Genomic DNA, 23,154 nt, shown 5'->3' on the forward strand with positions numbered 1-23,154 from the left:
ATTTATTACCATGGAATGGCAGGAAATCGTACAGAACAACATTATTTAGCTCCATGAGACCAGTAAATGTACATTAAAAACATAAAATCTTATACCGACAAATTCAATTCTGTTATCACGTTACTTAGGGAATAAGCAGTTTTCCTTTAAAGCAATTTGCAGTTTAGTTACTTCCGGTGAATCTTCGCGTTCTGGTAGCTTCTGATGTTGACCACAAGGTGTGAACGGTTGTTTCAGAAGGATACTATTGACATAAACATAGATTGTTAATCGTCTTCTACAAAAACCTGCAGTCGATAATGGTTGAAAGAGTGAAAACAAACTAGATATACAGCTATTTAACCTTCTCATATTTGATTAACGTTATTTTGTTCAAATTTACAGAATTCAGTATTAACCCATACGTGAGTGCGATACGTTGTGTGTATATTTGCACTAAATCGATCCGTCTTTATCATATGATGACAGATTAGAGATTTAATGTACTTTTTTTTTCATTTGAGATGCTTTGTTTTTCGTCTTTTACGAGAATGGAATTAACTTTAGGATAATCAATACGTTTAAAATGATATTTATAGAGAAAACCATTATCGTCCTTACAAAAGTATATCCTTCGTAAAAATAACCTTCAAAAAGATACGACAAGTAGTGTTCAAAATAATTTTTCCCGTTTACATTGACTCTCAATTATTTTTATCTGCCTTTGAATGTATTTCTTTTCAAAAATGGCAAGCACACACAGCACCAAGGTTTACAATCATATCTAGTGGAAACAACACTGACACAATTCAGTGATATAACTATGCAAGATAATGCTTATTCAGATAACAATATAGTGAAGGATTACGGTGACATTCTCGGTAGACTGTATCCATGGGGGACAACGAACGATGGTCATAGATCCTTACCAGCACTACAATATCCTTCAATCTACACCAATACTACGATTGGAATGTTTAAGAATACAGGAATAAGTATTTATCTAATATAACAAGTATACTCTCAATATGTAATGACATCTGAATACACAAAGGCTGACTTAAAGAAAAACTCTGGTTTAAACACGTTTGTTTAAAACCTAGGTTACAAAGTAAACGCTTCATCCATGTTGTCTTGTAACTCGCTGCAGAATATCATAACAGTAATAGTGAGTATAATGAAGGAAACAGAATGTTTATGTTAGTAAGTGTTGGGGATATAGAAGTGAGTATAGTGAAGGGAAGAGAATGTATATGTTAGAAAGTGTTGGGGATAAAGAAGTGAGTATAGTGAAAGGAAGATATTGTATATGTTAGTAAGTGTTGGGAATATAGAAGTGAGTATAGTGAAGGGAAGAGAATGTATATGTTAGTAAGTGTTGGGAATATAGAAGTGAGTAACGTAAAGGAAGATAATGTATATGTTAGTAAGTGTTGGGAATATAGAAGTGAGTATAGTGAAGGGAAGAGAATGTATATGTTAGTAAGTGTTGGGAATATAGAAGTGAGTATAGTGAAAGGAAGATATTGTATATGTACTAAGTGTTGGGAATATAGAAGTGAGTATAGTGAAGGGAACAGAATGTATATGTAGCAAGTGTTGGGAATATAGAAGTGAGTATAGTGAAGGGAACAGAATGTATATGTAGTAAATGATCGGGATATAGAAGTGAGTAACGTAAAGGAAGAGAATGGATATGTTGTAAGTGTTGGGGATATATCATTGAGTATAGTGAAGAGAAGAGAATGTCTGCGTTAGTAAGTGTTGGGGATATAGAAGTGAGTATAGTGAAGAGAAGAGAATGTCTGTGTTAGTAAGTGTTGGGGATACAGAAGTGAGTATAGTGAAGAGAAGAGAATGTCTGTGTTAGTAAGTGTTGGGGATATAGAAGTGAGTATAGTGAAGGGACGAGAATGTCTGTGTTAGTAAGTGTTGGGGATATATCATTGAGTATAGTGAAGAGAAGAGAATGTCTGTGTTAGTAAGTGTTGGGGATATAGAAGTGAGTATAGTGAAGGGAAGAGAATGTCTGTGTTAGTAAGTGTTTGATACGTTCAAATGAGTAACGTAAAGGGCAGAGAATGGATATATCAAGTTTGAAGTAAAGTATGTAACCTTCATGTTAGTTAACTTTAATTTGTAATATACTTGACACTACTTTGTTCAAATCTGCAAATCCTCTTAACAGTGCTGCAACCGGCTACAAAAGTGCAGACTGAATTAATCAAATCTTCATCGATTCTTGATCACGTGACCTAATCTTCTGATGATGCAAATCGAATCTGTATATAAAAAGCCATACCAATGTTGTTGTTTTTTTCATTTCAATCATCACAGAAACTTGCGTGCAATCAGAAATAATGAAAATATTTTGAAATCAAATGACGTTTGATTAAAAACATGCCATTGGCATTCTCTTCATACACTATTCCATTATGCAGACTGTATCGTGATAGTAGTTATTAAGATTTTTCAATTAGGAAAATAGAAAATAGATTTTCTAAGCGGTTTGTCTGTTGGCAGTACACAATACCACCGTGGGTATATATCAATGGATATTGATGCTCTTAGATAATACTGTTACGGGAACTGCAGGGTTACAGCGGTCACGTCGTATATAAAGTGTACAAGGACACGGGCATCAAGTGACGGCAGTAAAATTACATTATTCGTGATCTGAATTCTAAGGACTGTTTCATTCTCTACGGGCATTTCTTTGATGTTAGACGTTGTCACTATCACAAAACTGCCGCCTCTATACAACAAATCACGTAACCCTTTTAAATGTATACATTATAGAAAGGCAGTTTCGTTATATTTCAGATGTTGTTCTTTGTAACAAGAAAAGTAAACAGTGTATGTTAATGTCATGGTTTTAACACACAACTATTCACACTGAGGTATCTGTTTCCGCGACACAACTCCCTTCTTATCTATTTAGGATACAGCTTTCTAGCTTTTACTGCTCACAAGCATATGTTGATTGCTAGGTGATAAGCAGACTGACAGATGCAATAGGATATGTAGTAACATCATAACAACATCTTAACCAATTGTCGGAATCGTTTAATTGTTCCGATCTAAAAATGTGTAGCAAAGGTATTATATCATAATCATTGTAAGTATATTTCTTTATCAACTTCAACAAAAAAACCCCAAATTTTAATGTACATCAATCCTCCAATTACAATTTCGTTTAAGTGTTCTTTTTTCACACCTGATTATCGGTTTTTAGCGAAATGCGTATTATATAGATGGCACCCCTTATATACATCAGAATTAAACCTGATCGTTATACAGTATATTACTATTTACCAACCTGCAATCGAAGATTCCGAAACTTTCCGAAAACATATTGTGAAAATTGTGCCAGTTTCTCGCCAAGTTGCAGCTGAAAACAAACTCCGGTCATCGAGTTATGAATAGGCTTACATAATATTAATCCATTATTTTATGTATAAATTACAGAAACGGGGTCGAACACGCCTGCTACAACACCTTATCCAGAATGCAGAGATCAAGATAGAAATTGGAGCCCGTGCTCAGTGACCTGTGGTGTAGGAACGTCTACACGTGCCTGTGGAAGAGATCTCCAGACCCGCTTGTGTTACCTCCGGCCGTGTGGGATGAATGTCACAACATTGGTGAGTTTCCGGATAAGCTGCGATATCCTCGTATATTTGCATAAACATCATCATGTCATCAGTATTCTTAATTATAATACACATAATTCACAGATGACCATTTCGTTAAGATCTACGGAAAGGTCATCGCGAGAGCCATATATAGATAGAGTATTTCAACAAATTCCAAAATCAATAATACGATGAAAAAGTATAAAACAGAAGAATGCACACTGAGACCATTAAAAATAGAGAGCGCATTCTGTTTCACCGGCAATTCCTTCCGTATAAATCTTTGTTTAAAAAAAGGTAAAGTCATGAAATCCGTTTCGTTTAAATTGTACAAACGGCCATGAGAGAATAACACATTTTGATACAAATTTCGAATTAAATACAGTAGAGCCATCCAGCAATCAAATCGCATCATAAAGCCGTTTTGGCCTCGTAGGACTCGCCAGTATTGGCAAAGACCCTAGACGGCGACTGAGAAATACAAATAGATTTTAAAAAATGTCAACATTTAGATATAGAGATGCAATAGCCCGCTATGTATGTATGTATGTTTTGATATACTTGTTGATTCTGAAGAACGTCAAGTACATGTGAATGAGTTAAAGGTGGCATCACCCAGGTTACGGCAAACATTATCCATCCATAGATTAATAAAGATATATTATTATTGAAAGAACCACCCACTGAAATGTTAGCAGGGCAATTCCTATGTTCTCTGCTCTACAGAAAGAGCTTGAGAATTGTACCTACTGCACTCATTACATTTGTTATATAGGGTGGACTTGTTTTTGTTTGTTTGTTAGGTTTTTTTTTTAATATTTCATCTTATTTTATATCGATCTTTCTTCTTCCTAATGTCTCCATTAAAACTGCCTAAATTTGGACTTTTGTTGAGCACTTGTCCCTTTGAAGAAGGCTGACTTTTTTGCTCCGTTGCTGAGACCTACCAGAATGCTTAAGGAAAAAGGAATTGCTACTCCTTCCTTAAACCTCAGCAGTTTTTAGAGACCTACCAGAATGCTTAAGAAAAAAGGAATTTCTACTCCTTCCTTAACCCTCAGCAGTTCTTTAGAGGAACGACTGATTTCCCGTTATCAGTATAATATGAAGTTGGGGTGTTGTGCTGGAGGCTTTCATCAGTATGCTTCAGTGTGATGAAACTATGACATTGGCTTCATTTCCACATCATCACATATCGAACATATCGTGGACTCCGAAAAACAACTCAACTCATACATTTATCTGCATACATTGAGAGGCCTTCCTTAAATGACCATAGCTTTCAAAAGAACAATTAGTAATAAAACACTAAACCCATTCTTCACCTGCCTCCAACAACACGCTAATCCAACCACCCGCTCATCTAACCATCCATTTATTTCTGAATTTGTAGCGGATTAAGGAATTATATCCGAATATATATTTTTCAGTTATATTTTATCGGCTGATATATATATATATAACAGCATCGCGATAAAAAGAGCATTAAAAGAGATAAAGTCTTGCAACGATCCCAGGTCTGTCTGGACCATTGGTCATTGAAAATCCTTACTCGCGTAAATTTTGTTTTATGCACAATGGTGTAAGCCTTACATGATGCATGTATGAAGTTGAATCAACTATATGCTTAATTGTTTATGGATTTGGCAATTTATCTGTATTTATGTAAAACACTTATCATATTTCTCAAGATAAAACATCACAGTGTCTAGATCTGTATGAGATAATAGTTTAGCAATATTTCATGGTAACATAAACAATAATAATTATTTTCAGAATGACGCACCAGTTTCGTTTTGTTAAAGCAATGACTTTGATATGTAATTCGGTGCTGAAAGTAAATTGTTTTGAGCTCTCTGGACGGAATTCTGTGAGCTGTTGTAATCGATCGGTGTATTTGTCGAAAGTAGAAGAATTTCGTAAACTTTGTTAAGATGGATTCTCATAAACAATACAACTTCCTGAATTGAGCTGAAGATAAATTAGTGTTTCAAAGGGACTTGTCGACTGAATCTTTTTAGTTAAAGGTCATTACATGCCAGCTGTAATTTATATTGTAATTCATATATCTTAACAAATAAAAAAGGTTATCAAGTTACCATAAACGTTGATTGATTATATAGATATTTTTTTCAGTTACTAATGCGAATTGTAGGAATCTCTGGAAGAATTACCAACACTTATTGAAATCAGTTAGGCCTGAAATTCAAAGATTGTCTCATAGAACAAAAATTCCTTCACTTTACTCGAGATTTGTTTAGTTGAATTTCGTGAAACGCTTTAAAACTTTTAACACTTAAAAAATCGTAATTTGAGTTTAGATTTTAAAGATTATTACAATTCTGCGTCTGACTGAAGAAGAGAGGGAAAGGGCTATTGGCATGCTCCAAGTCGGCGCAACGCAACGCAACGCAAGGTTGCATGTTAGTTTGAGTGTAGCCAACAGACGACATTTTGTTTATGGCAACGTTTATATGCAATCGACAGTTCAAGAATCGGTCGATCACGTGTTTCCACCCTTCATGAAGACCGTCTAATATTGCTGCAGGGTAATAGCAAAGACTTAGCTTGGTCGACGAGTAAGCAGCCATGTCATCTGTACCCGGTTGAAACGTAGCCGAATGTGTGAGATGATGACCTACCGAGACCTCGTCTTTAGGCGCCACCATCGCACCAATCGCCTTTACTGGGCTCGCGAACACTGACGATAGCTCCTACGGGGATGCAACAATGGTTTGTTTACTGATGAGTCGGGATCTTGTTTGATTTACAAAGGAAGAAATACGGGCGAGTACGGCAAAGTCGGAGAGAACGCTTTGCAGACTGCTTGGTAGCCCTGCGTGACAAATTTAGTGCAGTAGTGTGATGATCTTGGGCGGCATATCCGAAATCGAACCCGATTAGTCATTTCATAGGCAGTGTAAATGCAATTTGGTATTGGGACGTCGTTCGGTTTTACATCTAGGAGCTTAGTCCATTTTGCAGCATGATACAGCACACCAGTCGCGTGACTAGGACGTTTTTACCACAAGACAATGTCTTAGTTTTTGATTGATCTTCATAATCCTGAAGGCGAGTACGACGTCGGCCTAATCCGCCATCCAACTTACAGTAACTGACGCAGGAATTCAATGAGGAGAGGAACGCTATCCTGGCTCCCACCATTCGTCCATATAAAGGCTCTACACTTCGGCGTTGTAATGTTGTGACCCTAGCCAATGGTAGCCACACAAGCTACTAACACCGTTACATCACTACCACATGTCTTTTACATCCAACAAAATCACCGAACCATAACGGATTTTGGAAGGTATTTTTAACATTCATACGCAGAGACATCCTACAGAATCGTTTGTCATCTTATTTACTATATTTTTTTTACTGAAACCTGACACAGTTGTCACTGATACAAATTTTGGAAATATTTGTTTTTATTTGTGAAGTATATACACAGCGAAGTATGCGTTGCCTCTCCCGCTGCTAGAGGCCACTGGAATATATTATTTTTTAAATTTGTTTTAATTTGATAAAAATATAATTAAAATCATAAAAACGGGTTCCAAAATGTATAGTTATTAATCAGAATCTAAAATATCCATTCGTTTGTGTTAATCTTCCAATAAGACTTGAAAACAACATTGCCTGAAGTCATAACATTGAATAATATATAATCAATCGAGACAAGCGATTCGTGACAACAGTGTTTTAACAAGGAGTTTTGGAACATTTCTTCGACATTGCTAATGTTGTATACGATGATACGTATTCAAATGAGATTATTGCAACCTTTTCTTCGCTTTACCCAAACATAAACAACAGATTTCCTGAGTCATGTTGCTCTGAAAACCGAATAATAAAAGTAAACGAATTCAAGATTCTACACCACCAGGAAAGTATGCATGAAATTCCAACCGTAATTATTTATGTAACATCACATTTTACCAAACGTAGGATTCGATTGTTGTGATATAATTGTTTTTAAAAGAGCAGACCAACTAGTGCCGATGATAAAAAAGACAAACAAGAAACTTTCGTTAATTATAATAACCAACAGTAGTTCCATTACTTACATGCCTATTAAAAAAATTACATCTTTGTTACCAACATGATAAAAATACACACGAAATAAAATCATTTGTTTACATAGGTAAGAGTGCATAACTGAACAATGTTTAATACCATCGGAACATTTCTGCACAGAAACAGAACGATGCATACATGATATAATGTAGTTTACTGGATATCCGTTCCTTATAACCGAAGCATTTAAAGGAATGGTGTAGGCACTTCGTTAATGATTATCTAGATCCTAGTGTCTATTGACTTGAAAAGTGACGAATGTGTGTTATACAACTGCCTATATCCTTTTGTCCCATGTCAGGACCAATGTTGACACTTTGGTACATGTCTTTATCTTAGATCCGGATGACTAAAACTCTGTACATACTTTATCACGTGTTTGTCAAGATCCTAGAACACGTAATGGGAATGGTGTAGACTTTCACGTCGAAAGTGTCTAAATCTTAGTGTCTAGTAACAGAAACCAAACAGAACCTAGATATCTACCGGGATGTCAGACACATTGCAGAAATTGGTTTCTTACGTACTCCGATGACATTGTAAATTAGTACGTGAACTTAGCTATCTAGATCGCCTCCCGTCCTTGGTGACTAGAGCTATGCAGACAATTGTGCTTGCACACAGATGTCTAGATCCTCATCATTGATGTCAAGAACATTGCAGATACCTGTATATGTACTTTATTATCGCTTCTTAGATTTCCGTAGACATTGCTGTATTACGTATAAACAAATGGTCGAACACTGCTTTTCAACGGATTAGTGTAGAATTCTGCTAGAAGGAAATGGTTTACAAAACACCGTTTTATGATATCTTTAATTGACAGCTGCTTCAATGAACAGTGACGTTATAATAAATGTATCGCCTGAAGATGGCCATTAGGCCTGAAAACGTCAGCGGAATACATTTGTCGTGTTGATTTTATTCTTTTCGTATATATATATATATATATATGTTTTTGAATTGTGGTGCATTGCACCATACTCTGCAATGTTTTGCTAGTCAAAATTGCCTAGAATTTGCTAAAAAATTTACTTCGTTTTACATCGATATCCAACGCCATAAATAGAAACTGATTTAAATTTTTAAAAATTCGAGTGTTGATTTCCGATTACAATACAACCGTAGCCAATGATAATTTGCATTAACAGTGATGAATTCAAACATCGTTAATCCTTTGCTGTAAAGCTGGGTAAGGCAAGAGCCTCCGTTATCCTAGGAGGAGAAATAAACGGTTTAAGAAATAAACTGTTTATATATATATATATATATATATCACTTGTTTTTAATTAAGTTAATTCTCGAACGTAGCTTTGTAATTTATCACAAATCTTGGTACGGGGTGTTGGTTAATCTTTAAAGATGTCTATGTCACTATAGATAGTTTGTGATAATGGCTGCACTTTCCTTTCGTATTCGTAATCAATACCTATGCATTAATATTTCAATATAAAGATTACTAGTTTTGTATGGAAACAGATTTTATCGCCTGCAGTGAAGTATTCATACCCTTCACTTTAGATCTAATAAGTTAATATTACCTGATATAATACTGGTGATTTTGTTTGTTCTATGTTACTCTAGCTGACACATGTATTCTCTATGAGGTTTATACTTCATTATATCCGTTTCTGTGATAAAAAAAATCAACAATTTAAATTCTATGGTCATGTTGCAGGGAAGGAGCAAATGTACACCCACAACACGTACAAAACACAGACGACATATTGATTACCAATCCTCCGGACAAAACTGTACCAGCACCAAGCCGTTCCGGATGAAGTTTTGCACCACCTGCAGAGATAACCGCTGTTGCTACCCTAGAAGACAACAGACTCGAGATATTGAGTTCCGATGTGACGGAGGAAAACATACCTACTTAAAGTTTGCATGGATCAAAAGATGTATGTGCAGCCGGAAGTGTCAGAGGAGAAGAAGAAATGGAGTTTAAGCAATGCAAATGTGTTTATTGCGGTGATAAACAGAGCGTACATATCATTGGTAGCAATTGGCGGTGGCACATATAGCTGTGCCGTTAATACATAGGCGCGGCGTCAGTATAGCATGATTAATTTGTTTGAAGCGGAACTAAAAACATGCAGTTGTTTGGATAAAAAATGAAGTATGGTTCGTTATATATTTGTAATATACTGATCATGAATTACACAGCAATGAAGGTCAAAACGACAGAATGTTATGTTAAGAAATAGATATTTGTATAGATTGTTTGTACAGTTACAAGAAATTTGTGTCTATGAATAGTGGTGTTTCGTGTAATAAAACAACACTATAACTTATATCTGTCAAGATCTTCTTTATATATATCAAATAATTGATTTTAGAGTCTGGGTTTGTGTAAGAGATTGGTGAACGACACGTATAAAACACAATTTTCCTTGTATCCAGAATTTCCGACCTTGATATTGCAACATTTAGTTTATGCAGAGTATTTGTTTCAATTTGTTTTTTTTAGATACAGAAGATATCCAAAGCAGACTAAAACACACACAGGTGGTGATACTTAGATAATAACACCCTTTTCTCTACCGTAAACATCCAATTCAATAGAAGATATATTGACAAGATTATGTCTCTTACAAGACAGCATAATGATACTTTTTACGTTTGTTAACATAACACAGACTTATGTAGACGGAAGAGTATGATACTAAATACTCGATTATTTTGTAAACATATGTTAAACGGAATCAGGATAGCAAAACATTATTATGACGCTGAGCTATTTCGAAAATGTCATTTTTTCCAACTGTGACAACTCGATATGGTAAGTAGTTTGAACACCATTTCTGATAAGTAACAGATTACATTTCAGATTTTGAATTTTCATTAAAAAAAAACTTATACTTATAGACTTCATGTTATCGTACCGGCATGAATATCAAACAAACCTATGTTCAATCCTTTATATGTACACGTTGCTTTATAGTCAGCGGCCCTGAAAGCTAACCGAACTATCAAAACGAACTTGTGATAAGTAAATGTTCGTAGAGAAGGTGTTTCTTAGTCAGGGGATAATACCAAATGTAGGTAAAATGACATGTATCTTGTCTGTTCTGTTTTACATTAGTTTACGTGAGACACAACCCATGAAAACATATTACTCCTCCGTCATCAGCAAATGTATGATGTACATTAGTGTAAATATTTGATAGTAAACAACTTAATTCTATCATAAACATATCATTGTGTGTTGAAGTTTACATTGCAAAGAAAAGAAATAATTTATTTGTCAAAATTATTTTACTTCAATAATAAAAAATTTTTGTGCTTTTTCTTTTTTGATATTTAATGTCCAGTGGACATGTCTCCTTTCTATATGTAAGTGATTTGTTGTCGGCGCATACAATTGATGTAGTAAATATCGGTATATCTATTGATATATGCGGTTGTGCTTTATCATATGAGGGTGCCAACCTTTTTCGCGAGTGATTTATATTCAACAATGTTGCGACATATCTAAATTCACTAAAAGTTAATCGCCGCGAGTTCAGACCAACACAATGAACAAGATTCATCACATGAAATAGTCTGTTTTGATACTGATTCAATAGATTTGATTGTGATCTAGATATCTCGCGTTTGTCAAAGAAACTTTGGGGATGTATTTAGGAAGGTAGGTAGTGACATATCTAATCTGTAAAACGAACACCTAATAAATGGAAATCCAACATTTGATTTCATAAATGGAAATTCTAATGGAATTTTATAGCACTGTTTAGTTATTGTAATATAGACTATTATACTGACATGTTGGTGTTACATTGTAACTAAAAGTGAAAACGAAGGATAGGGGAAGATATGTTATTTTGTGTCAATTCACACTTCAACCCTACCTAATCATGAAATGCACTTCAATTTCGTATGGTCATTCATTGTCTTACATCATCCTCATGACTTACTACAGCAGCTAGAGCTAGCAATGTAGAAACACTATTGATATATAATATATATTTATGTATTGCATTAAAGTATCATTCAATGATATATGTGTGCCATGTTTACATCATGTTTGTGTCCGTTGTCTGTTTCATTTGTGATCGCTGATTTGACTGGCGTTGCAACGGACACCTGTTTCAGTAATAAAACTGTATCTGATGGTTTGTGTCCTGTTTTGTTTTGTACATCACAAGCCGCCCAAACATTTATAACACAAACTATTTACGAATATGTTTAGGCCCAAATAATTGAGATTCGCCTCACAATAGGCTTGTTATCAAGTGAATACGCCCGTGCAATAATTTTGCGCATATGTCACACTTGTAATATATATTAGAATGTTTTTGTTCAATGCCTCAGTTTAAAATGGCGTATCAAAATGGCTCAAAAACAAAACCTGATGAGACTCGTTTAAAAAATCTGATGCGAAATAATCATGCATTTTCTTATTATGTATTTTACAAAAAAAAAAAAAAACAATTAATTTGCTTCTCGAGCATTTCTTTTTAAGGTAAATTTCCCGACAAGTTTTCGGTTAGTTATCATACTTGTAACTGTAACGCAACGTTTGTGGTACGTCCATTTAAAGAAAAATAACTTTAACAGAGAACATTAATTTGGTGTTGCCTATCGTCTATATGACGATAACGTAATGATAATACTACGGTCGAAACTTCTACATACACAACTTTGAATAAACATCAACACGGATTAAGTCCTTTTTAACAGCACATCTATTGATTATACATACAAGTTAGCAAATGCTTATCCCTTTTAAGGCTTTGTCATTTTCTTCATATCATTTCAGCTTAAACCTGAATCGATGACCAACAAAATCTAAGCAGGTGCTTCAGAGGTTCTTACACTCTCAATACATGATAAAGTCAAAACTATAACACAATACTGCTAGGCACGATTTTAATGGCTGGTAATACAACATCAACACTACACCTGTGCAACCGGAACAGGTGCTTGTCAGAGGGAGTCACTACTTTCATGATTATTGGTACTGACGCATATTTGCTTTTGTTTTGTACAAGGAGAGACAACTCCTGATTAAAACGTAAATATTTGTCCGATCAGATCATAAATGTTTACGATAGTAATACATATACAAATATTTAATGGTTCAATATGCATTGCGTGCAATACGTAAGGAAGTTTAAACCTTATAATATTGGGAAGTTCGTTCAATTTTGAAAAAAATGTACATAACATGGCACGCAACGGCAACCTTGATCTAGATACTCAAAGCTTGTAGTTAAAAATTCAAAATGGATTGAATGAAATTTGGAATACTCCTTAAAAATTCAATCTGTAGATGAGACATGTGAGAATGGTACTGATAGCGGCATTTCTTATGTGTAAATCTTTGTTTATTCTAGTGGTAACAATTTAAATTTCCCACTTACCACTGGTTGACATCTACCGAACTTTGAGAAATTCGGATCAGGTTTATTGTAATATTATGGCATTATCGTTAATGCCTTCCATTTTTTTCATTCTTCTTACATTGACAATTTACATCTGTGAATTTCAAATGAAACGTATGCAGTATGTGAAACATGATTTATCCCGTTGCCAACAAAAACACATTAACCTTAACAAGACAATTCAACAAATATTAGTCCCTCACCGACAAAATGTCTCATCAAGGTGAACCCATACCCCAAATACGAAATACCAGTAATAGTTAGTGTAGGAGAAAGCGCCCAGACTAACATTTTCTTTGTTGTAGGTCAAAGGTCAAAATGTAGGTGAAAGTGACCTGACTTACTTTTTATACACAACTGCGATACTAAGGCAAAAAACCCAAACTCAAAGTTTAAAATTGTAGTGACATGTAATGTTGGAGATAAGGTCCAGACATACATTTTCATTTATGTAGGTCAAAGGGCAAACTACAGGTCAGACTGACCTACTTTTGATACGTTACATACAACCTCATCAAGGGGAGCTCGTGCTCAAGTGCCAATGACATGTAGTGCCCGGACGAGAAAGCGGAAGGACGGACGGAAGAATGAACAGACACAAGGGAAAGAATATTGTTCCGACACCTGGTTTACGATTTGTGATTAACAATCTAATCACTGGAAATTACACAAAAGGCAAGTGTTATTTTTTAGATAGAGCGTGCCACAAATAAGTATTGTAGGGGTTGTTTTTTTGTTATATACGTGTTTTACAAACATGTTGAAGCAAAAGGAATGCTTTTCTATCCCCAAAATATAGCGTAAGATGAATAAAATCGAGGGACAAACCATTTAAATTACTATGGTTTACAGACGATTCCTAGCTGCTGACCGTCATAACATTTAGTTACAATAATCCAGCCTTTGAAAGAGCAATGTTCCAGTCTTTCTTCGTTTCCTAAACAAGAGATATATTGCATCCATGCTACTCTAGAGCTGCTACCATAACTTGTAGAGTTGCTGCGAACCGCATAACTGTGAACAAAGAGCACGTGTTCATAACTTAACAATCTACCAAACGATGTAAACATTCAAACGACTTAGCTGATTAGGGAAAAAGTTTAAGGTTAAATTGATGATTAAATTAATGATTTGAAAAGGTAATTTTCATTCTTCCCTACAAGGACGAAAAACAACAAGGAAATACCAACACAACCACAATCCAAACTCAAATTCAATAAAACTAAGACAAAACAAAAGAACTATTATCTCTTTTTAAGTTAATATATTAATACAATTTCCAAATAGTTTGAGATATATAAATGTCATATACATTCCCTAGGTCATGACATGGCCAGACATCTAATGTTAAACAAAATATAGCCAGCAATTCTTGTAGAGGTGATATCAGCTGATTTGTTTATCAAATCAGATTATCTGTCGGTAAAAATAGATATGTTGAAGATTTACCGTGAACTAACAATATCCGTTGTATACGATCTTAGTCTGATGCCTTACCGGAGTCCAAGTTGACGACAGATGACGATACCGATTTTGTTATCAAAGTACCAGTCACAGAAGGCTACAAAGCCTGATGGCCCATATATTTCTACTCGGCCCGAGTAGGCGTCGCTCCCCCCAACCAAGCGTATATCGCCATCTAAGGTAATATAAATTGAAGTTGAATGAGACCGGGTGATCATATGGTTGTTAATCCGTTGGTAACATGTATATTCTGTGTGATATATAACATTATTCGATGGCAGCATGGTAAACGAAAGATTGCAGATACTTTATGATAAAGAGAAGTTTAAGAGCAGTAAGTATATGATACATGAAATTACACATAATATATGACAATGGAATATTAGATAGCAGTTAGCGCATGATAAAGAAATATGTAATATGTTAGATAGCAAATACTGTATAATAAATGAATGTTAGATAGCAAATACTGTATAATAAATGAATGTTTGATGGCAAATACTGTATAATAAATGAATGTTAGATAGCAAATACTGTATAATAAATGAATGTTAGATAGCAAATACTGTATAATAAATGAATGTTTGATGGCAAATACTGTATAATAAATGAATGTTTGATGGCAAATACTGTATAATAAATGAATGTTTGATGGCAAATACTGTATAATAAATGAATGTTTGATGGCAAATACTGTATAATAAATGAATGTTTGATGGAAATACTGTATAATAAATGAATGTTTGATGGCAAATACTGTATAATAAATGAATGTTTGATGGCAAATACTGTATACTAAATGAATGTTTGATGGCAAATACTGTATAATAAATGAATAGATAGCAAATACTGTATAATAAATGAATGTTTGATGGCAAATACTGTATAAATAAATGAATGTTTGATGGCAAATACTGTATAATAAATGAATGTTTGATGGCAAATACTGTATAATAAATGAATGTTTGATGGCAAATACTGTATAATAAATGAATGTTAGATAGCAAATACTGTATAATAAATGAATGTTTGATGGCAAATACTGTATAATAAATGAATGTTTGATGGCAAATACTGTATAATAAATGAATGTTTGATGGCAAATACTGTATAATAAATGAATGTTAGATAGCAAATACTGTATAATAAATGAATGTTTGATGGCAAATACTGTATAATAAATGAATGTTTGATGGCAAATACTGTATAATAAATGAATGTTTGATGGCAAATACTGTATAATAAATGAATGTTTGATGGCAAATACTGTATAATAAATGAATGTTTGATGCAAATACTGTAATAAATGAATGTTTGATGGCAAATACTGTATAATAAATGAATGTTATGATAGCAAATACTGTATAATAAATGAATGTTTGATGGCAAATACTGTATAATAAATGAATGTTGATAGCAAATACTGTATAATAAATGAATGTTTGATGGCAAATACTGTATAATAAATGAATGTTTGATGGCAAATACTGTATAATAAATGAATGTTTGATGGCAAATACTGTATAATAAATGAATGTTAGATAGCAAATAATGTATAATAAATGAATGTTTGATGGCAAATACTGTATAATAAATGAATGTTTGATGGCAAATACTGTATAATAAATGAATGTTTGATGGCAAATACTGTATAATAAATGAATGTTAGATAGCAAATACTGTATAATAAATGAATGTTTGATGGCAAATACTGTATAATAAATGAATGTTTGATGGCAAATACTGTATAATAAATGAATGTTTGATGGCAAATACTGTATAATAAATGAATGTTTGATGGCAAATACTGTATACTAAATGAATGTTTGATGGCAAATACTGTATAATAAATGAATGTTTGATGGCAAATACTGTATAATAAATGAATGTTTGATGGCAAATACTGTATAATAAATGAATGTTTGATGGCAAATACTGTATACTAAATGAATGTTTGATGGCAAATACTGTATAATAAATGAATGTTAGATAGCAAATACTGTATAATAAATGAATGTTTGATGGCAAATACTGTATAATAAATGAATGTTAGATAGCAAATACTGTATAATAAATGAATGTTTGATGGCAAATACTGTATAATAAATGAATGTTTGATGGCAAATACTGTATAATAAATGAATGTTTGATGGCAAATACTGTATAATAAATGAATGTTAGATAGCAAATACTGTATAATAAATGAATGTTTGATGGCAAATACTGTATAATAAATGAATGTTTGATGGCAAATACTGTATAATAAATGAATGTTTGATGGCAAATACTGTATAATAAATGAATGTTAGATAGCAAATACTGTATAATAAATGAATGTTTGATGGCAAATACTGTATAATAAATGAATGTTTGATGGCAAATACTGTATAATAAATGAATGTTTGATGGCAAATACTGTATAATAAATGAATGTTTGATGGCAAATACTGTATAATAAATGAATGTTTGATGGCAAATACTGTATACTAAATGAATGTTTGATGGCAAATACTGTATAATAAATGAATGTTAGATAGCAAATACTGTATAATAAATGAATGTTTGATGCAAATACTGTATAATAAATGAATGTTAGATAGCAAATACTGTATAATAAATGAATGTTTGATGGCAAATACTGTATAATAAATGAATGTTTGATGGCAAATACTGTATAATAAATGAATGTTTGATGGCAAATACTGTATAATAAATGAATGTTAGATAGCAAATACTGTATAATAAATGAATGTTTGATGGCAAATACTGTATAATAAATGAATGTTTGATGGCAAATACTGTATAATAAATGAATGTTTGATGGCAAATACTGTATAATAAATGAATGTTAGATAGCAAATACTGTATAATAAATGAATGTTTGATGGCAAATACTGTATAATAAATGAATGTTTGATGGCAAATATGTATAATAAATGAATGTTTGATGGCAAATACTGTATAATAAATGAATGTTTGATGGCAAATACTGTATACTAAATGAATGTTTGATGGCAAATACTGTATAATAAATGAATGTTAGATAGCAAATACTGTATAATAAATGAATGTTTGATGGCAAATACTGTATAATAAATGAATGTTAGATAGCAAATACTGTATAATAAATGATTGTTTGATAGCAAATACTGTATAATAAATGAATGTTTGATGGCAAATACTGTATAATAAATGAATGTTTGATGGCAAATACTGTATAATAAATGAATGTTAGATAGCAAATACTGTATAATAAATGAATGTTTGATGGCAAATACAGTATGATAAATGAATGTTAGATAGCAAATACTGTATGATAAATGAATGTTAGATAGCAAATACTGTATACTAAATGAATGTTAGATAGCAAATACTGTATAATAAATGAATGTTAGATGGCAAATACTGTATAATAAATGAATGTTAGATAGCAAATACTGTATAATAAATGAATGTTTGATGGCAAATACTGTATAATAAATGAATGTTTGATGGCAAATACTGTATAATAAATGAATGTTAGATAGCAAATACTGTATAATAAATGAATGTTTGATGGCAAATACTGTATGATAAATGAATGTTAGATAGCAAATACTGTATGATAAATGAATGTTAGATAGCAAATACAGTATACTAAATGAATGTTAGATAGCAAATACTGTATAATAAATGAATGTTAGATGGCAAATACTGTATAATAAATGAATGTTAGATAGCAAATACTGTATAATAAATGAATGTTTGATGGCAAATACTGTATAATAAATGAATGTTTGATGGCAAATACTGTATAATAAATGAATGTTAGATAGCAAATACTGTATAATAAATGAATGTTTGATGGCAAATACTGTATAATAAATGAATGTTAGATAGCAAATACTGTATAATAAATGAATGTTTGATGGCAAATACTGTATAATAAATGAATGTTTGATGGCAAATACTGTATAATAAATGAATGTTAGATAGCAAATACTGTATAATAAATGAATGTTTGATGGCAAATACTGTATAATAAATGAATGTTAGATAGCAAATACTGTATAATAAATGATTGTTTGATAGCAAATACTGTATAATAAATGAATGTTTGATGGCAAATACTGTATAATAAATGAATGTTTGATGGCAAATATAGTATAATAAATGATTGTTTGATAGCAAATACTGTATAATAAATGAATGTTAGATGGCAAATACTGTATAATAAATGAATGTTAGATGGCAAATACTGTATAATAAATGAATGTTAGATGGCAAATACTGTATAATAAATGAATGTTTGATGGCAAATACTGTATAATAAATGAATGTTTGTTGGCAAATACTTTATAATAAATGAATGTTTGATAGCAACTATTGTATGAGGAAATAATGTTTGATAACAAATAGTGTATGATTAAAGATTATTTGATAGCAAATACCGTATGAGAAAATATTTCTTGATGGCAAATACAGCAAGATAAAGGAAACTGATATCATAGTCAGCGTATGATAAAGGAAGGTGATATCATAGTCAGCGTATGATAAAGGAAAGTGATATCATAGTCAGCGTATGATAAAGGAAGGTGATATCATAGTCAGCGTATGATAAAGGAAGGTGATATCATAGTCAGCGTATGATAAAGAAAGGTGATATCATAGTCAGCGTATGATAAAGGAAAGTGATATCATAGTCAGCGTATGATAAAGGAAGGTGATATCATAGTCAGCGTATCATAAAGGAAGGTGATATCATAGCGTATGATAAAGGAAAGTGATATCATAGTCAGTGTATGATAAAGGAAAGTGATATCATAGTCAGTGTATGATAAAGGAAAGTGATATCATAGTCAGTTTATGATACAGGAAAGCATTCCCTACTTAATAAATAAAGCCATTGTGAGCGGCAACGGATTTAGGAAATCTATACGTTATAGCTGACGGATATTGTAAGTTACGAGAAGACTATGTACTAAATTCATATGAATATAATAAACGATATCATGTTTTATCACATCTACATTATAGCTCATGGCTTTGTTCTCTGTGTAGTATATAGTAAATACTTACAATAAGATGGCTTGTCATCTGAATCACATACGACCCCGATACCTCTGTAGTAGCTGATATAGGGCTTGTACAGATATTGGTCGCCCCATCCACGGAACGGACAGTTCGAGATCCCTTCCTCATACCCTTTACACTTTACATTCATCATCCAAACTACAACCTCGTCGAATCCAAAAAAGGATCCATGCACAGCCTGGCCATCACTGTGAATATGTGTAACGTTAGTCACCTCATAGCATTAGTTACAAGTATTCAACCTGAGAACAAGTCTCATTGTTTTTATAGCAACATTTATTATAGACAATGTGTTTCTCGGCAATTTCCATGAATGTGTTGAAGGATTTGAGAACATCAGACAAAATCTGTTCAGTACTTTTGATTTTGGTTAACGTCGATGTTTGTTAAGTACCATTCCCTTTACTAATAATAGAAACTCTATGTTGAACGGAAATATCTTTGAATTACAACTTTATAAGACAGACAGTCAGTCCCATTCTTGTATCTAAGCTGCCCCAAACCGACTGCCACGTCCTTGTCTCCAAGCTGCCCACCGCCGACTGCCACCTACTATAACCTAGTTACCCCCAGACAGCTACCACATATGTTTCCAAACCGTCCCGAGCCGACTGCCACTTACCTGCATCCTAAGTGCCCTCGGTCGACTGCCATTTACCTGTATCCAAACTATCCCCAACTGATTGGCAAAAGTTCGTGATTTTTTATTCTATGAACTTGGTATCGATTTTCACATGTCGTTTGCAAACGTCCACAGATTTGGTCGATTCCAGAAGGACAAACCCAGACCAATTGTTGTAAAATTTCTTCATCAAAAGGACCTTACTTATGTCAGGGACAACGCTCACAAGCTCGCAGGTTCGAATTTTGGAATTAACGAGCAATTCCCGCCTGACGTCGAGGCAAGTAGAAAAAAACTTTACCCTATCCAGAAGGAATTGAAACGAGAGGGTCATACAACTAAGCTTGTAAGGGACTGTCTCTACGTTGATGGTCGACTGTACATCCCGGAGGAAGCCGACGTCGGATCTGATGGTACACCCCACCAACCGGCGGTTTGGACACTAAGTTGAAGATAGACACATTCAAGAACTTTATACTTACCTATGACATTATGTTTTTGTCGGAGTGTTGGATCCCAAAGAACTATGCATTAGATATTGACCAGTTTGTTTCCACTGTTATCCCCAGAAAGTTAACACGTTGTACACAAGGGGGAGGTATCGTGCTACTTATACGCAAGAGTATCTACAAAGATACATCTGTGGGTAACGCCCTTTTTGATACTATCATTCCTGTAACTATTAGTAAAACAATAGTGAAAAAAGATATCATGATAATTTTTACATATATTCCACCAAGTTCATCACAATATTATTGTTAATTGCGATGTATTTAACGAACTTGAGTCTTTAATTTCTGATTCATCAGATTCCAAGCTGTTAATGCTATTGGGAGATTTCAATAGTCGAACCCGCAATGTAGGTGATTTTATTTTTCATGATAACATACATGTGAGTATCCGTAATCATATTGAATCTATTTTTAATTATGTACGTGATGACGTTGACAAAAATCTTCCTCCACGTGGTAACCCTGATTCTGGCTCTAATGAATACGATCAATAAAGCTGTGTAAGTCCACGGGTTTCCGTATAAGAAACGGAAGAGATAAAGATGGGTTGTCAAATGATTTTACATTTTGTGGACATAATGGTATGAGTGTAATTGATTACCTTTTGATGCCTTTTGCATTATTTCCTACAGTTAAAAAATTTATTGTGTGTAATTTTACAGAATTTTCTGATCATGCTCCTTTACCTGTACAACTTTTTTCCAATATTTTGAAAGTGACAAAAGGTGATGAAGATCATGATGAGTCTGTAGAAAATTCCAGGTTTAAATTTACTTGGGATGATAATTTCAAACATTATTTTTTGAGAGGCATTGAATTTAAATTCAGATAGCCTCAAGGAGCACATTCAAATTAGTGGCGAACTCAACCAGGAAACTATTGATGGTAGTGTTATGAATTTTACAAACCAGTTACAAGAAATTATGGAGCCATTTTTCAAGAAAACTGTTTCTGTAAATGTTTTTGACAAAGCTGATTGTGGGCGAGCTAACCACTCAAAAGGTGAAGACAAACCATGGTTTAACGGTGAAATTAAATTCTTACGTAGGCAATATTTAAATGCTTTGAGATATTTTAATACAAATAAGAATTCTACCACGCACGAAGTTTTAATTGCAAAGAAGAAACGTTATAAAGTGTTAGAAAGAAAGTTGAAAAGTCAATACATGATTTATGAGGGTGATATGTTGGAATATTAGTGTAAATATAATCCTAAATACTTTTACAAAAAAAGTAACTTTAACTCAACTGCCCAAATGTCATTGAACCAATTATTTGACCATTTTAATAGTATTGCTAATATTAACAATAGGGTTACTTCAAACCCCTCACTTGAATACTGATAATGTGGTAATATTTGAAGAGTTAGATTCATATTTTTCTATTGATGAAATACTTTCTACAATAAAGAAACTGAAACGTGGCAAATCACATGGTCAAGATTGTTTATTGAATGAATGTTTTATTGAAGGCAGAAATTTTCTGTTACCACTGCTTCAAACTTTATTTAACAACATCTTAAGTTCAGGTTGTTTTCCGTCTACTGCTGTGATTGTACCAGTTCATAAGAAAGGTGACCGTACAGATCCTAATAATTTTCGTGGTATTAGTCTAATTAGTTGTTTATGCAAATTGTTCACGTCTATTCTAAACAGTAGACTGCTAGATGTGTGTATAAGACACAACATTCTTACAGATGCACAATTTGGATTCAGACCTGGTGTAAGTACGATTGGTGCTATTTTTGCGTTGCATACGATTATTTCTAAAACATTGTCCAATAAAAAAAGGTTATACTGTTGTTTTGTAGATTTCCGTAAGGCCTTTGATTCTGTGGATAGGTTAATTCTCTGGTACAAATTAAATAAGCTAGTGTTTCGTGGTAAAATCTTTATATAACTCAGTAAAATCTTGTGGTATGTTAAAGGGAAAGTGTTCAGATTTTTTCCCTAATAATGTCTGATTGATGCAAGGGGAAATTTTATCACCTCTGTTGTTTTCCCTTTACATTAATGATTTCGAACAAAGTTTTATTGAGAAGGGCGCGACTAGTTACGATTTTGGTGATCTCAGTCTTTTTCTCTTTCTATATGCAGATGACTTGGCTTTATTTTCCGAAACGGTTGAAGGATTACAAAACTTTTTGAATAATTTAAGTTCTTATGCTGATAATTGGGAACTAATTGTTAATACAGAGAAAACAAAAATTGTCGTTTTCCGAAATGGAGGTATTGTCAAAGAAAATGAGTGTTGGACATACAAAGGGGAAAGTATTGATATTGTTGACCAGTTTTGTTATTTGGGCACTCTTTTTCGTTTTAATAATAAAGTTAGTTGCATGATTAAGCACGTTGCTGATCAAGGACGCAAAGCATTTTTTGGTCTTCGTACCAAATGTG

At 33.2% G+C, this 23,154-nt stretch overlaps 1 protein-coding gene across 1 annotated transcript in view; it reads left to right on the forward strand.

Annotated features, from left to right (window-relative positions):
• LOC132546421 (CCN family member 5-like) overlaps nt 1-9,645 on the forward strand; it is a 71,519-nt gene extending 61,874 nt beyond the window's left edge. Inside the window, exons 4-5 of the mRNA XM_060210134.1 lie at nt 3,448-3,623; nt 9,373-9,645. Coding sequence (XP_060066117.1) covers nt 3,448-3,623; nt 9,373-9,645 — 449 coding nt within the window. The remainder of the gene's footprint in view (nt 1-3,447; nt 3,624-9,372) is intronic.
• Nucleotides 9,646-23,154: the final 13,509 nt, after the last annotated feature.

The sequence above is a fragment of the Ylistrum balloti genome, unplaced genomic scaffold, assembly GCF_031769215.1.
Source record: "Ylistrum balloti isolate Yb309-2 unplaced genomic scaffold, AGI_CSIRO_Ybal_v1 Utg369888, whole genome shotgun sequence".
NCBI lineage: Eukaryota > Metazoa > Mollusca > Bivalvia > Pectinida > Pectinidae > Ylistrum > Ylistrum balloti.